At 32.8% G+C, this 15,186-nt stretch overlaps 1 protein-coding gene across 1 annotated transcript; it reads left to right on the top strand.

The window, feature by feature from the left end:
• The first annotated feature begins 10,553 nt into the window (after positions 1-10,553).
• LOC114385281 lies at positions 10,554-13,514 on the top strand. Its single transcript, XM_028345295.1, has 2 exons — positions 10,554-11,383; positions 11,480-13,514. The coding sequence occupies exons 1-2, from the start codon at positions 10,554-10,556 to the stop codon at positions 13,512-13,514; spliced, it is 2,865 nt and encodes a 954-aa protein (XP_028201096.1).
• Positions 13,515-15,186: the final 1,672 nt, after the last annotated feature.

The raw sequence follows: 15,186 nt of genomic DNA, 5'->3' as shown, positions 1-15,186 counted from the left end.
TTGTCAAAGCTCATTTGGTCTTTTTCGGTAACTTTATTTTAAGAAAAACTAACCATACGTGTATACTATAAAAACTGGTTCTCGTGTTTTTACGCTACATATTTATATTTGTGTTTTATAAACTTGTATCCCTACGCATGACGCAAGCATGTCATAAATAAATGCGACCAAATTCGATCATTTTAATGGTAAGACTATTTTTTTTAGTTTAATGATGATATATTCAACTATGATTCAATTACAAATTATTATTGATATAATTTTTAAAATAATTATTATAAAAATTAAAAAATTTATTATATACAATAATTTATTATTAAATAATAATATAAAATAATTTTATTTTATATTATCGGTACATAATTTACTGGTTAGTAATCACACACCGACAACATAATTTTACACTGTCAATTAATTATAAATCATTATTAATATAACTTTTACACTTCATTCATTTGCATAGAAAGAAAAAAAACAATAAAATAAAATACTATTCACACTTTTATACTTTACCTTAATTTAAAACTTTAATCTCATTTCATTTTCTTTATATTTCTTTCCATGCTATGGCACGGTACGTTAATATAAACATTGTAAAAGTATACATATTTAAATGAAAGGTGTGATGTTACTCTTATATAGTTGATGATGGAGCAGTGCCATTTTCTTTTTGTTTTGGCTTGTGCTATAGAACGTATGGGTGTTTGGCGGTGACACTATGGAATGAGATGACTGGTGAGATGATAAATTTCAGTGGTGTGTTGAAAAAAGGTTGGCTCTTTTGTTGAATCCTTGTCAGGTCGACCAGCAATTTCGCTGGTTTTGGAAATAAGGTCACAAACATCCAAATTTGGCCACCAAAACAAGATGGGATTGGCACTTCACACATTTTGGACTTGTTTATAAAATTTCTATGTATGAGTAACGATATATATATATATATATATATAATTTTCATTGTTTATTTTTTTTATTATATCATCTATCACATTTTTATTACATTTTTAAATATTGTTTTTATTTTTCTATAGTATAGATTAGTGTAATATATGCATGAATCATTTTTCAATTTATATTGGAAGTAACAATGGATAGAGTTTTAAAAATTATACACTCACAAGTAATAATTTTAATATTTGTTCTTATATTTAATCAATAGTTACGTATTTATATTTAGACTCATTGTTGGATTTGTGTTAAAAAAAAGAGAAAATTAGTAATTAAAAAAGAACAAATTATATTAATACTCCATGAAGTTTTATCAAAATTTTCTTAATATCTTTTCTTTTTTAACCTTGTATTATTTCCTTTTAAAAAAAATAAAAAAAAAAACATTACTATAACACTTTCTTAACTTGTTTAAAAAACTTTAGTATCCCTTACTATAAATATTACAAAAAACAATACAATATGTTATAATACTAAAAAATTTATAATTAGGGTCTTTTACTTCTCGATGAAACTCCAAAGATATCTCCATAAATTTTGATCTTTTGGGATGACTATAAGATTAATTCTTAATTCAAAATTTAGTCACACTTAAAACTCTTTGTTTCTCTTGAAAAGATTGTATAAGCACAGATAAAACCTAGGTCCTTCACTTCTCCTACAAACTCCGTGTATGTTATCAACTAAATTACATTTATCATGTTATTCGTAGATATAAAGAAATATAATTCAAAGAAAGTAATTGGTGTAATTTGTTCTAAATAAATTATTGTAATTTAGGGGAAGAAATCTATCTTTTTTCTAGAAAAATATCCATTAAATTAAATTTGATTAATCTTCATTCTTAATTATTATCCATTAGTGTAAATGAACCAAAGTTTTAAGACTCAAACCGACCCGACAGGTCCGACCAATCGAACGACGACCCGATGACTGAACTGGGTTGGATCTTACATTTGATCGGGTGTGCTTTTGACCTAGAGCGACCTGACTAGGTTTGTGGTCAAACTGGGTGACCCGTTGACCCGGATCGGGTCACTTTTCCTTCTTTTTTTTTTAACTTGTGTTCTTTATATTTTGTTTGTGTTTTTTAAGCCTTGTGAATTTCAATGTGCAAGGAGAAAGATTTTTGGAACATGGGTAGCTATTTTTCTCATGGTTGTAAGGTTTCATAAAAGGAGAAAGTTATTCCATTGTGCTTTTGTTAGTTTTCATTATTATGAACTAGTTGAGTGTTGTTTTGCTCAATGGGAGACAATTTTGTTTGTGATTGTAAAATCATGTTTTTCGTAAAATAAATAAAAAGAGTTTCATTTAAAAATTAATAAAGTTTTTAGAAATTAAATAAATGAGAGAAAATTGTATTTGTTAATTAAAATAGGGATTTCATAGTATTAGAAAATAAATAGAGTAAAATGATATTTTAGAAAATAAATGGATGTTTTAATTGGTTATTTATTTAAAATAAAGTTCATTTTTATAAAATAATAAAATAAAGAAAAATAGAGTAAATAATAGGCTTAGAGTATCCTAACTATAAAGAGAGACATATTAGATTAGTTTTCACATTTATAATCTGTTTCTACACTTTCTCTTCCTTTCAAATTTCTTCTCTTTTTTTCCTCTCCCAAAACTCTCTCTTTTTCTCACATACACCCAAATCTATCTCAGTAAATAATCATTGACTCGTTAACCGTTGGATTGTCCTAAAATTTTGACATCACCTTCGGAACTCAATTTTGCATATTCCAATTGTTGGGATTTGCAAAATAACCACTGTACATTGATAAATTCTCCTCGCATGGAGACAGTAAAATTGAGGCTCTAATCCTTTCTCTTTCTCTCTAACGCTTGGAAATCTCAGCAACAACCAGAGGAAAAGCTTGAAGAATCTTAGGGAACTGCTAGAGACGCTGATATCACTTTCAGACTACACATGTGAGCCCGCTTAAAGGTAAGGAAAGAGTTTATTGCAATTGAGATTAGAGTGAACATGTATAAAGATCCTTAGATGATCAAATTAGGGTTAATTTTGAGGTATTTTATGCATTTTAATTTTGTTTGTACAATGATAATTACGAATTATTCATGTTTGACAGGTTAATTGATGCCCTAATGCGAATTGGATGGTTTAATTGAGTGTTTGGCTTTGAATGTTAGAAACTTAGAAATTTGGGAATTCTTGATTCTTGCATGTTTTCTTGAAATTGATTGATTGAGGGTTTTTGTTCCCTATGATGTGATCACATGTTCTATGTTATTAACTGAATGATTTTTTGCCTTCAATGTTGGAAGATTGTTATTGTATGATATACATACATATATATATATATATATATATATATATATATATATATATATATATATATATATATATATAATGTATGAGAAGTGATAATGTGTTAGTGAGAAGGTGTGATGAGACTTGTGTTTTGAACAAGTGTGGGATTAATATGTTCCTCAATGTTATTATACATGTTATTGTGAAGTGTAAAGTGATGACATTGAGTTGTGAACTATGAATTGTACAATGACACAACTGTAAGACCCTTTAAGGGAGATGAGTTTTTGTGTGACGAGTATTGTGATGGGATTTACTATGAGAACCCGACGAGTTAAATCACTTTGAGGTGCGACGAGTTAAAATTATTTTGAAAATAATTGAGTAGTTGTGTGTATTGCATAGTTCATAAGTAAAAGTCAATGTTAGTGCCATGTATATATTAATATTGTGTGATGTGTATATGATTCATGAGGTGTGATAACATGTTGCTTTGAGATTATAACATTGTGATTGAGATTGGTTGTATTTGATAAGTTAGATATGTGTTAAATTGTGAGATCACACGTGTATTGAGATGTTGTGTGCATTGAGTTGTGAGCTATGAACCGTACAATTACATGACTATAAGATCCTTTAAGGGCAACGGGTTAATGCGCGACGATTATTGTGATGGGATCCACTGTGGGAACCCGATGAGTTGAATCACTTTGAGGCGTGATGAGTTAAAATTATTTTGAGAACAATTAAAGAGCCGTATGTTTTGTATAGTTCATAGATAGAGTCTGTGTACTAAAATATTTTCTAGTTTGGACCTTAATCAAGAAGGATAGGCTCTGATGGACTCTTTAGAGTTTAGGTCTTGGGGGTAAATACACCCAGTTTGAGTTCTCATTTAAGCTTGTTTTGATTCCACATGATTGGAGTATTCTCGCAAAACAACGTGACCCTGACTGGTCTCCCTATAATTTTTCCTAGTGAGAGTGACCTGACTTACTAGTGTATAGTCTATCTTGTCATGTACTCCTAGGCGCTTGACGAAGTTTTTCATTGACATGGTACCACATTACATATAGGATTAAGTCTTAGTGTATTTATTGCATAATGTATGTGTAATGACCATTGTGACTTGCTATATGGTGGTGGATAATGAATTGTGCTAGTGTGAGATGTTGTGTTGTACTTGAGATTTGTTGTTCAGAACGTATGATTAATGTGAAGGTGTGAAATGTGATTTTTTGATTAAATCCTTGGGACAAATGATGTTATGCAATGAGTGGTAAAATGATGCGAATTGTGCTAAGTTGAGTTTGTTATACTTATACTATATATGTATATGTCTTTGTTTATCTCTATCTATTTAGGGATGTGATAACTCACTCTCCATGTGTTGTTTGTGTTTGGATCCTGTGATGATCTCGAACTTTGTGTTCGTGGGAGCAAATGGCTTAGTGGATTGCTTTAAAGAACCTCACGTTGGAGGATGTCGAAACACAATGTTCTAATAGGATGTGACATTGAGACATGAGTTTTTATATTATTTGCATAATGTTCTAAACATGTTATTTTATGTTGTTTCACTGCTTGTTCTTCTTTTGTAGAAAAAAATGACTGTCTTGTTTTGGGCTAGAGATATTTTTATACCCTTATTTGATAAGTTTTTAATTTGATGATTAACGTAGATGTGGACCTTTTACCTACATGAACTTTTTTATGCTTAGAAAATAAAATCCATTTTATGTAATTTTGTATTTTTATGTATTTTATTATATAAATATGTATATCAGGTAGGTAGAGGGTGTCATAGTGATTATAAGCTGAATTTTGTCTAATTTGTTGTGAGCAGAATAATTACCATTGTTGAATGAGATGTTGTACTAGAAAATTGTGAATTGATTGGAGAACTTGTCCCAACACCAACATATTAGACACTAGTAAATACAATTAGATATTATATTAGGTATTGAAACGTGAAACATATGTTAGTTGAACTTATTTAGTTATTTATGTTTGTAATCTTTGTTACTTATTTGTTTAAACTTAGACAATGATATTTTTTTAATTTTGATATCTAATTATCTATGTTATAAAATTATATTAATTTATGATATTATTTTTAAAGATGTATAAAATTTTTATATTTTTTTATTACAAACTGGATTATGCAGATCAACTAGTGACTCATCATTTTAATTACTAATCCAGCCACCCAGTATCAAGATCGAGTGAGTGATCGGGTAAGTTTTAAAAACTATGAAATCAACCTTTTATATATATATATATATATATATATATATATATATATATATATATATATATATATATTTTAGATTTGACTTATCTTATTTGAATTCAAGCCAAATAATTAAGATTACTGAGAATAATAATTTCTTATATTGACTAATCTATGCATTCGGTAGCGTGCAGCTCTACAAAATGAAAATAAATATTAGTATATAGATATTTTATTCATGTAAATGTGTACAAGATTTGATGATTATATCCTTGTATAAGTCATACTTTTGATTATTCAAAGACAGATTTTTCTTTTACTAAGATAAACACAAACATAATCTAACTAATTAACATTATTGACTAAAGTTATTTTCAACAGTAGAAAATTATACGAATAAAAGATACCTGATATGACAGCTTATGTTTAATTAGAATTTTAATGATGAGTTATTGAAGAGAAAAATAAAATATTGATGCAATTGTTTTTATTTATTTCTTTCTTCTTATAGTTTAAGATATAAGACGGAACAACTATAATAAAAATATAATTTTTACGGTTATATTTATATCAAATAATGAAATAAATTATACACTTTTATTATAAAATATTTAAAACAATATTGTAATTTTATAATAAAATATTTTATTTATTTTTATACATTGTTAATTTTTTTAAGACATTCCTTAATTAGTCCTCTTTCTCTGGACTCATTTAAGAAAAAAGAAACTTTATATATATATATATATATATATATATATATATATATATATATAATATAATATAATATAAATAAATTTTAATTATTTTTATCCTATTTAATGATAGAATCTCAAAAATATATTTTAATTAACTGAGATTTTATTTCTACATTTTTATTTTATTTTTTATATCAAAATTCAACAAAACAAACTTTAAAACAAATAAACGTGATTAGTAAATATTAAAAATTAATTTTTGTTTATTATTTAAAAAAATAGTTAATATATTTTACTTATATTTAAGTCTTGAAGAAGTATAGTCTCTTTTTTATTTCTAAAAATCTTAAAATATCTTCCTAAAAAAGAAATTTAAATTAGATATCTAACAATTAATAACATCTCATTACATTTCTTCCAATCAATGCGAACATAACCTTTTAAAGCATTCCGGAAAAATTCCTCATCTATCAGTGAGTCTCCTGAAAAAGAAATCATGTCCAGTTACACAGTTCGAAATTTGCACCGCTAATATGAAAATGAATCCTTGAATATAGTAAAATGATGTGTACGTTGACATTTCTGTGCTACAAAATTTAAATATTTAGAGAGAAAAATGGTACGCATAACAAAATGATGATATAATTAAGAAGACAGGGATGTTTATTTGAAGGTATGGAAAAAAAATTCGGGAATTGAATATGATTTTGAAAATATCACATTTTTATGTTTGGTATAAGTTTTATAAAATTATTTTAAAAAATATTCATTCCAACGAATATAAAATACACACAACTCTCTTTCTTCTTATTCGCGTAGAAAAGGGTGGATATACTGGATTTTCATGAAAATAAAATTTATTTTTTTATAATAACTATTTATCTCTGTTTCATTTTTCCTTATTTTGTTTACTTCTATTTTTTTAATTTTATTATTTATTTTTCTGAAAATTACAATTGTTAAATAAACATGTTTATAAAATTAATATTCTCAAACATAATACTTTTTTTAAAAATTTAATAACAATATACTGACAGGTAAAATACTTTTCCATTAAAGCATAAATGACCATTAATATTTTTTTAATATAATTATTATGTAAAACTTTTTACTTATATAACATTTTTTCTCTTCTGGGTGGGATGTGATTTCCGAGATATACTGTGCAGTACTTTGCTTCTCTATCTGCACTACTTTGCTCCCTGTCACTGAGTTTCCCTCGTGCACTAAAACAGTCAAAGGACTGACTAACTGAACATGTATATGTCTCCAAATTGTGATGTTGATTTTATGTCAATTAGTGAATGGTCTTTTCCCATTGCAATAGAAGATGCTCTTCCTATCCTTTTCTTTCATTTTCCATTTTGTTTCATTCGTCTAATTATTAATTATTTCAACTACAATCTCCTATTTACATTTTTTTCAGCTGTTACTACTTCAGTGTAGTTACGTATGATGACGCAAATAATATCTAAATAGTATATTACTAGTTCATCCGCTAGAAAATAGAAAAAGTACATTCACACGTTGACCCAATAATGTACAGTCATAATGAGTGAAAATAATCTTGCTGCAAAAGAGAATGAGATCATCACCATATAATTGTTGGGACTTGGGAGTGAATAGTGATTCATTGAGTTTCCTTTTCTTTCTTTTCTTACAAGTATTCTCTATTAAAGTCAATCTAGTTAATGGTAATAAAATATTAGATATAAACACCTCTTTTAATAAAAATTTAAATCATAAATTATCATATTATGAAAGACTAATACTTTTTAGTAAATATCAAAGAAGTCTCTATTGAATAGAATATGTAAATGTTATTAACTAGTATCGTCTTTAATTTATATGGATTAGAAATTCTTTCTAGTGAACCTAATTTTGTTGATATTTTTACTCTTTATTAATGAACAATGTCGTTTAGAGAAGAGTGGCCATGTGAATGAGCATCAAATTTCTGTGAGTCCGTGTGTGGCCATGGGCCTGCATTGACCAAGAAAGACACGGAAAGACAGGGAAAAATAAAATGAAAGAAAAAAAAAACACACATACACACTTTGGTGGTGTGGACCCCAGACACACGTGTATACGGTTAAGGTGGTTCATGAGGCAAACATAAAGGAATTTTATAAGCATGGTTTAGGTCAACATCTTAATCATGGAGGCATTATTTGGTTGGACAGGCTCGTCCTCACCCTTTTCACCATTCAAAATAATCTTCTAAATTGATTTTATTTCTCTTTTCAAGATAAGAGAGTACTAGTTGTAAAAAAAAACTATATATAAAAAATTAAAAAGTAAGAAAATGGAGCACAAGACAAATGCTTAACCCTCAAACCACACACGGGGACACAGATCTCTATGAGGGGAAAAGTTTTCCTTCATTTTCTTATATCAATGATGGAATTTTTTGGCACACTATTTTTTGGTAATAGGAGAGAAGAACAAAGGAAAACAGAAAGAAAAGAAAAGAAAAAGACTATTCACGCTGAAACAAAGTCCTAGTGACATTAATTAGCTAGCTATCAAAAGCGAAACATGGCTATGAGGAGGAGAATCCAAGATTTGTGTACCCTGTTGAGATAAGCACCAAAGTTTCACCACGTTAATTAGCACACTGATTCGCTTTTGTGAAGGTGTGATGTATCATCACTGACCAAGAGCATAGAAGTTTGTCTCTAATACTGTTAATAAGACTAGCATATTTGTGTCAAGTAGGGAAGTCACTTCTGACAAGCCTAATAGCGTTAATATATAGAATCTAAAAGGAACGTAGAAGAGTGGCAACCTTTATTCCAAGCTAGATCAAGGCCATGAAAAATAGCTAAAAGTTATACACGAAGCTTTGTTGAGATTCCAAAAGAACCATAAAAACCATCCAGAGTGTTAGCCCATATTTTCGACGAGCTAAAATATGCTCTAAGTATGCATTGGATGTCGTCTCGAGGTTTGAAGCGTATTACAGAGCAAGAGTCTGGTCAGGACCTGCTCGAATCGAAAAGAGAGGAGAGTCTTTAAGAAGGAATTCCCAGGTTCAAAGAAGTATTTACGAAGTACAAAGCTAAGACAAGAAAGAGGACTTCGAGCCATTGGGTAATTCGAACTGGTGTATGGACGAGTCGAAGTCGAGGCAGCAAGAGTTCTGAACTTAGCGTAGTTTCTGAACAAATCTTCACTAAATCAGTTCGATTTCGAGTAATGTGGATAACCGTTCTAGGGAGCAGTTATGTGTGCATGCAAGGTGTACGTAGCAGGACACTTGGCATTAGGATAGCGTTCGACCGTTAGGGCAGTTTATTTTCGAAAATCTATATATAGCAGTTTTTAGTTAGATTTCGTGGTCGCAATTCATTTATACAAATCCTTCTATACTCAAAGTACCCAGCGCAGAGAGAAACGAGTACGCAAGGAGAATGTATGTTTGTGAACCATTTTAAGTTTCTGTAAACTTTACATTTCGAATGCAATTTACGTTTCACTTTATAATTTCTGCCTTTTAAATGGTTCATTCGATCGAATGAACTCACTGCTCCTTTACATTCTGCAATTTATCTTCCTTTGTCAAGTTACTTCCAGCATTTCGATTTCTGTTAAACAATTTTACTTTCTGCAAACTTCAAAACCATCAAGTGTTCGTTGCAACGATGAACATCAGAAACTTGACATTTAAAGCAAACACATAATTGACATGCTCCTGAGATTCACTAGTTGGTCTCGCAAGCAATTAACTTAGACTAGCGGTTGTTTACCAAATTCCAGTGTAAACAAATTGGCACGCCCAGTGGGACCGGTCAATTGTGTGTTTTGGTTTTAAATTATTAAAGTTTTGTTTTGTGTAGTTGGTTTATTGCATTCTTAATTGTTTTGATTTTGTATGCATTTAAGAAGTGGGAAATCTGTTCCGCACTTAACAGAATTCAAAACTCGTACAAGGATGGCTAGACCACCCCCAAGTAATCGAAACAATGACCTTCCAAATATGGAGGGGCAACCAACGCAGACATCTGTTAGTAATGCCAATATAAATTCTGGCATAGGAGCAATTCCTGACCAAACTGCTGGCACGATAAGTTCGACCGCTTCGACGGTTATGAATCAGACAGGGGTAACTTCTCCCATGACCAACATGACGTTGGCAAGTTCGACCACGTCAGCGTCTGCTTTTGCCCCATGGAATAACCCTAGTTTAGGGAATCCCAGTGGAAGTCCCTTTCGACCGCCTCAAAACCCTCTATATGGCATGCCTACATCTTTGATGGCAGGGTTGCAAAACTCTCAACCAAATATAGAGAATCTTAATATGTCCTCTCCATCAGGATCTGTAGCGGGCAATCAAGGTAGGGTAATTCCTCAACATTTAACCAATACATCCGTTTTGTCACTTAGACAACAAATGGATGAAAGTAACCATGATATGGTTAACATGTTAACACAACAAATAGGAACTGTTATTAACCCCTTAATTCAAAATACAAATGACAGTTACCAAATGTTAACAAATCAAATAAGTCGAATTGCTGACTTTTTTGGGGCACCACCCATACAGCAACCACCAATTCGACAGATCCAAATCCAGGCGCCTGTCCAAGAGGTACAGATGCCTAACAATCCAGGGATGCAAATGGCTCAAGCACCACAACCATTGGCACGCATAGAGCCACCAGCCCAACAGGTCGAACCAAACCCGGGTATAGTATTGGTAAATAGGAACCAAAATGCTGATGAAGTAATAGGGAATATTCAACAAAACCGTTTCGATAGGCAGAATAACCTGGCCCAAATGGTCGAAACGATTTTGGTTCAGAATGGTTTGAACTTAGGCTTACATAGGCCTAATTTTGTGTCTCCATTGTCTGAGTATGTGTTACAGACAGAATTACCAAGGGGTGTGAAAATCCCTAAGTTTACTAAGTTTGCAGGAGAGACAAATGAGTCCACTGTCGAACACATTGCTAGATATTTGGTCGAGGCAGGGGATTTGGCTAATAATGAAAATTTAAGAATGAAATTTTTCCCTAATTCCTTGACTAAAAATGCTTTTACATGGTTTACAACTCTTCCTCCTCATTCCATACATAATTGGAACCAATTGGAAAGGATTTTCCATGAGCAATTTTATATGGGACAATCTAAGATCAGCCTTAAAGAGTTAGCCAGCGTTCGACGCAAGGCACCTGAATCAATTGATGATTATTTGAACAGATTCAGACTCTTAAAGGCAAGGTGTTTCACCCAAGTCCCTGAACATGAATTAGTCGAAATGGCTGCTGGTGGTCTAGACTATTCGATCAGAAAGAAATTAGATACCCAGTATTTAAGGGATATGGCTCAATTGGCTGATAGAGTTCGGCAACTCGAACGATTGAAGGCTGAAAAGGCTAGAAATTCTAAATTCCACAAGAAGGAAAAGGTTGCATATGTCGAAACCAATGACAGTGACCAGGAGTTCGATATTATTTATGAAGATATCGAAGACAATGAGGTTGATTTAGCAGAATTAAAACCTGGACCTCCTTATGTTTGTAAACTCCTTAGACCTTCCAATGGAAAAAACCCTGTTGAACCTAAAAATGATAAATTTGTGTCTAAAACTTATACATTTGACATAACTAAATGTGATGAAATATTTGATTTATTAGTCACAGATGGCCAGATTGTTGTTCCTAAGGGCTTGAAAGTACCCCCAATCGAACAACAGAAGAAAAGGGGTTATTGTAAATTTCATAATTTCCTTGGCCATAAAACCTCACGTTGTGTTCTTTTCAGGGATTTGGTTCAAAAGGCTCTCGACGAAGGGAGGCTCAAATTTGGTGAGAAACCAAAGGTTGCTCAGGCAAATGCGGAAATATCCAAAGCTGCTGAAACTCTTTATGCAGAACCTCAAGAAATAATGATGGTCGAAACAATGGAGGTGTCCCATGTGCAAGTTCAGGACATATCTGAAGAGGATTACAACGAACAAATGAAGGTTGTGTATCCTCAGGCTGAGGAGGAGTTAATTGATTTCTTGAACAGATGCAAACTCGAAAACAAAATTGTGATGCTCTGCCCTCGCTGCAGTGCAGTATGTGATAAGGAGGCTATTGAGGGCCTCAAGAAATACCAAGTTGTTAACAAGGGGGCAAAGCAGAACCAACGTTTCGATAAAGGCAAAGGAGTTATGGTGCAGTCGAATACTAATCAGAAGTCTGGTCGAAGGAATACTTTCACTCCTCCGGGTTCAGTTCCGGTCGAAAAATGGATGCACCAGGGACTCATAAGGTTCAACAAAGGGATCATGGAAGTAGGTGGTTCGAGTGGAACGAAGCAAGTTGGCCCACAAGAGGCTAATAAGTACTCTTATAGGAACAATTACAGAGGAAAGAATCCTATGACGAGGACTCAATGGCGTAGGTTCCAGCGTCAGAAGAAATTGGCCCAACAGAATCCGCAAACGGGCCAGTATAAAGAAGTATCTAGGAGGCCAGTAAAAGAGAGGCTCCTTCCTCCAGTGGATGAAGATAAGATGGAGGATGAGGATTTACTGGATTCTGAACCAGATTTCGATGTCATCTGTGTGGTATCTATCTTGCCATCTGAATATGATGTCCAATCTGAAGTTACTGAGATCGAAAGTGAGTTCGATCATTTTGATATGGTTGACCCAAAGCCAGTATGTTACTATGTTATGAATAATGGCTGTGTGGAAGAGCAATTAGCTTATTTCGAAAAGCCAGATTTTCAGATGAAAAGTCATCTCAAACCTCTCTTCATCAGAGCAAAAGTTGAGAATGTTGGAATCAACAAAGTGCTCATTGATGGAGGAGCGGCTGTCAACTTAATGCCTCGATCTATGCTCTACAAGATCGGGAAACATGACACTGATCTATCTGCCCACAACATTGTGCTTTCGAATTATGAGGGTAAAACTGGCTATTCTTTGGGAGCCATTCAAGTAGATGTTGCTGTAGGCAGTATAGTTCGACCAACTCTTTTCCTGGTGATACAGTCTAAGGCTAATTTTAATTTGCTATTAGGAAGGGAGTGGATTCATGGAGTTGGGGCTGTGCCATCTACCCTTCACCAGAAGCTCATTATCTGGAGGGAGGATGGGATTGTGGAAAATATAGAGGCGGATCAAAGCTTCTATAAGTCAGAGGTCGATAATGTTACTGCACAAACCTTTGACAAAAAGTTGGCTAACATAGCACCTTGTGGTGACAAGGAGGCTGTTGTCGAATCGAGTGACAATGTTGTCCACTCTGTCAAACTCCATCCTACTTATGGGTTTATATGGGAGAGGGAGGAAATTGATGCTGTTCCCTCTAAAGATGGAGTCATTCCACCAACTGGGTGGAATACATATGAAGATTAATATGACTGAGGCCATTGCATGGGCCAGAATTACGGCTTATATGGCCGAAAATAGACTAAATACGGCCTTTGAGGCTGAATCTCAACAAAATATGGCAGTTGAAGCCAAGATCGAAGATCATGAAAACAGAGAAACAAAGGATCGAAGACTGGATTGTATTTATGATGATGAGCCGCTGGGTTTTGAGAAAAATCCCATAAGTGAGGCGCCAAAGATGCAGGCTCAAGATCCTTTGGAAGAGGTCGATATTGGAGATGGCTCGATTAAAAGGCCAACTTATATCAGTGCCAATATCACCTCAAGTTTGAAAGAAAAGCTGGTGCCTCTTCTTAGAGAATTCAAAGACTGTTTTGCTTGGGATTACCACGAAATGCCTGGGTTAAGCAGAGAAATGGTCGAAATGAAGTTACCTATTAAGGAAGGAAAAAGACCAGTAAAACAACTACCAAGAAGATTCGCACCAGAAATCATGTCCAAGATTAAGGAAGAGATCGAAAGGCTGCTGAGGTGTAAATTCATCAGGGCTGCCAGGTATGTCGAATGGTTAGCAAATATAGTCCCTGTCATTAAAAAGAATGGAACTCTTAGAGTATGCATAGATTTTAGGGATTTAAATAATGCTACACCTAAAGATGAATATGCTATGCCAGTAGCGGAAATGTTGGTAGATTCGGCAGCTGGTTTCGAATTTTTAAGCATGTTAGATGGTTATTCTGGTTATAACCAAATATTTATTGCTGAAGATGATGTGTCGAAAACAGCATTTCGATGCCCTGGTGCTTTAGGCACTTATGAATGGGTGGTTATGCCCTTTGGGTTGAAAAATGCTGGGGCCACTTATCAAAGGGCCATGAATTCCATGTTTCATGATTTTATTGACACATTTATGCAAATTTATATTGATGATATAATCATCAAATCCTCCTCAGAAGATAGCCATTTGGATTATCTAAGGCAATCTTTCGAACGAATGAGGAAACATGGATTAAAAATGAATCCATTAAAGTGTGCTTTTTGTGTACGTGCAGGAGATTTCCTTGGTTTTGTGGTGCATAAAAAAGGCATTGAGATAAATCAAAATAAGACAAAGGCTATTCTTGAGACGAAGCCTCCTTCGACCAAAAAACAGCTTCAGTCTTTGCTAGGAAAAATCAACTTCTTGAGGCGATTCATTTCGAATCTAAGTGGCAAAGCTCAGATTTTTTCGCCATTACTTCGACTCAAGAAAGATGAACCATTCAAATGGAATGAAGAGCATCAAAAGGCTTTCGATGAAATTAAAGAATATCTGATCAAGCCTCCTGTGTTAATGCCTCCTAGTCGAAACAAGTCTATGAAGTTGTATATTGCTGCGTCTGACAAGACCATTGGTAGCATGTTGGCTCAGGAAGATGATGATGGCATAGAACATGCAATTTATTATCTTAGTCGTGTACTAAATGATGCAGAAACTAGATATACTGCCATAGAAAAACTTTGTCTTTGTCTGTATTTCTCTTGTGCAAAACTTAAGCAATATATAAAGCCTGTTGATGTTTATGTGTATTCTCATTATGATATTATTAAACACATGTTGTCAAAACCGATTTTACACAGTAGAATTGGAAAATGGGCTTTAGCATTAACAGAATATTCTTTAACGTACAAGCCTTTGAAATCTGTTAAGGGTCAG

Source organism: Glycine soja, chromosome 14, assembly GCF_004193775.1.
Source record: "Glycine soja cultivar W05 chromosome 14, ASM419377v2, whole genome shotgun sequence".
Lineage (NCBI taxonomy): Eukaryota > Viridiplantae > Streptophyta > Magnoliopsida > Fabales > Fabaceae > Glycine > Glycine soja.
Note: the sequence above shows the minus strand (reverse complement) of the source record. Positions and strands in the feature narration are given on the sequence as shown.

Coding starts and splice junctions, on each gene's coding strand:
- LOC114385281 (XM_028345295.1), top strand. CDS start 10,554: ATGGATGAAAGTAACCATGATATGGTTAACATGTTAACACAACAAATA. Junction 11,384..11,479: donor TTCAGACTCTTAAAGGCAAG/GTGTTTCACCCA, acceptor CCAGTATTTAAG/GGATATGGCTCAATTGGCTG.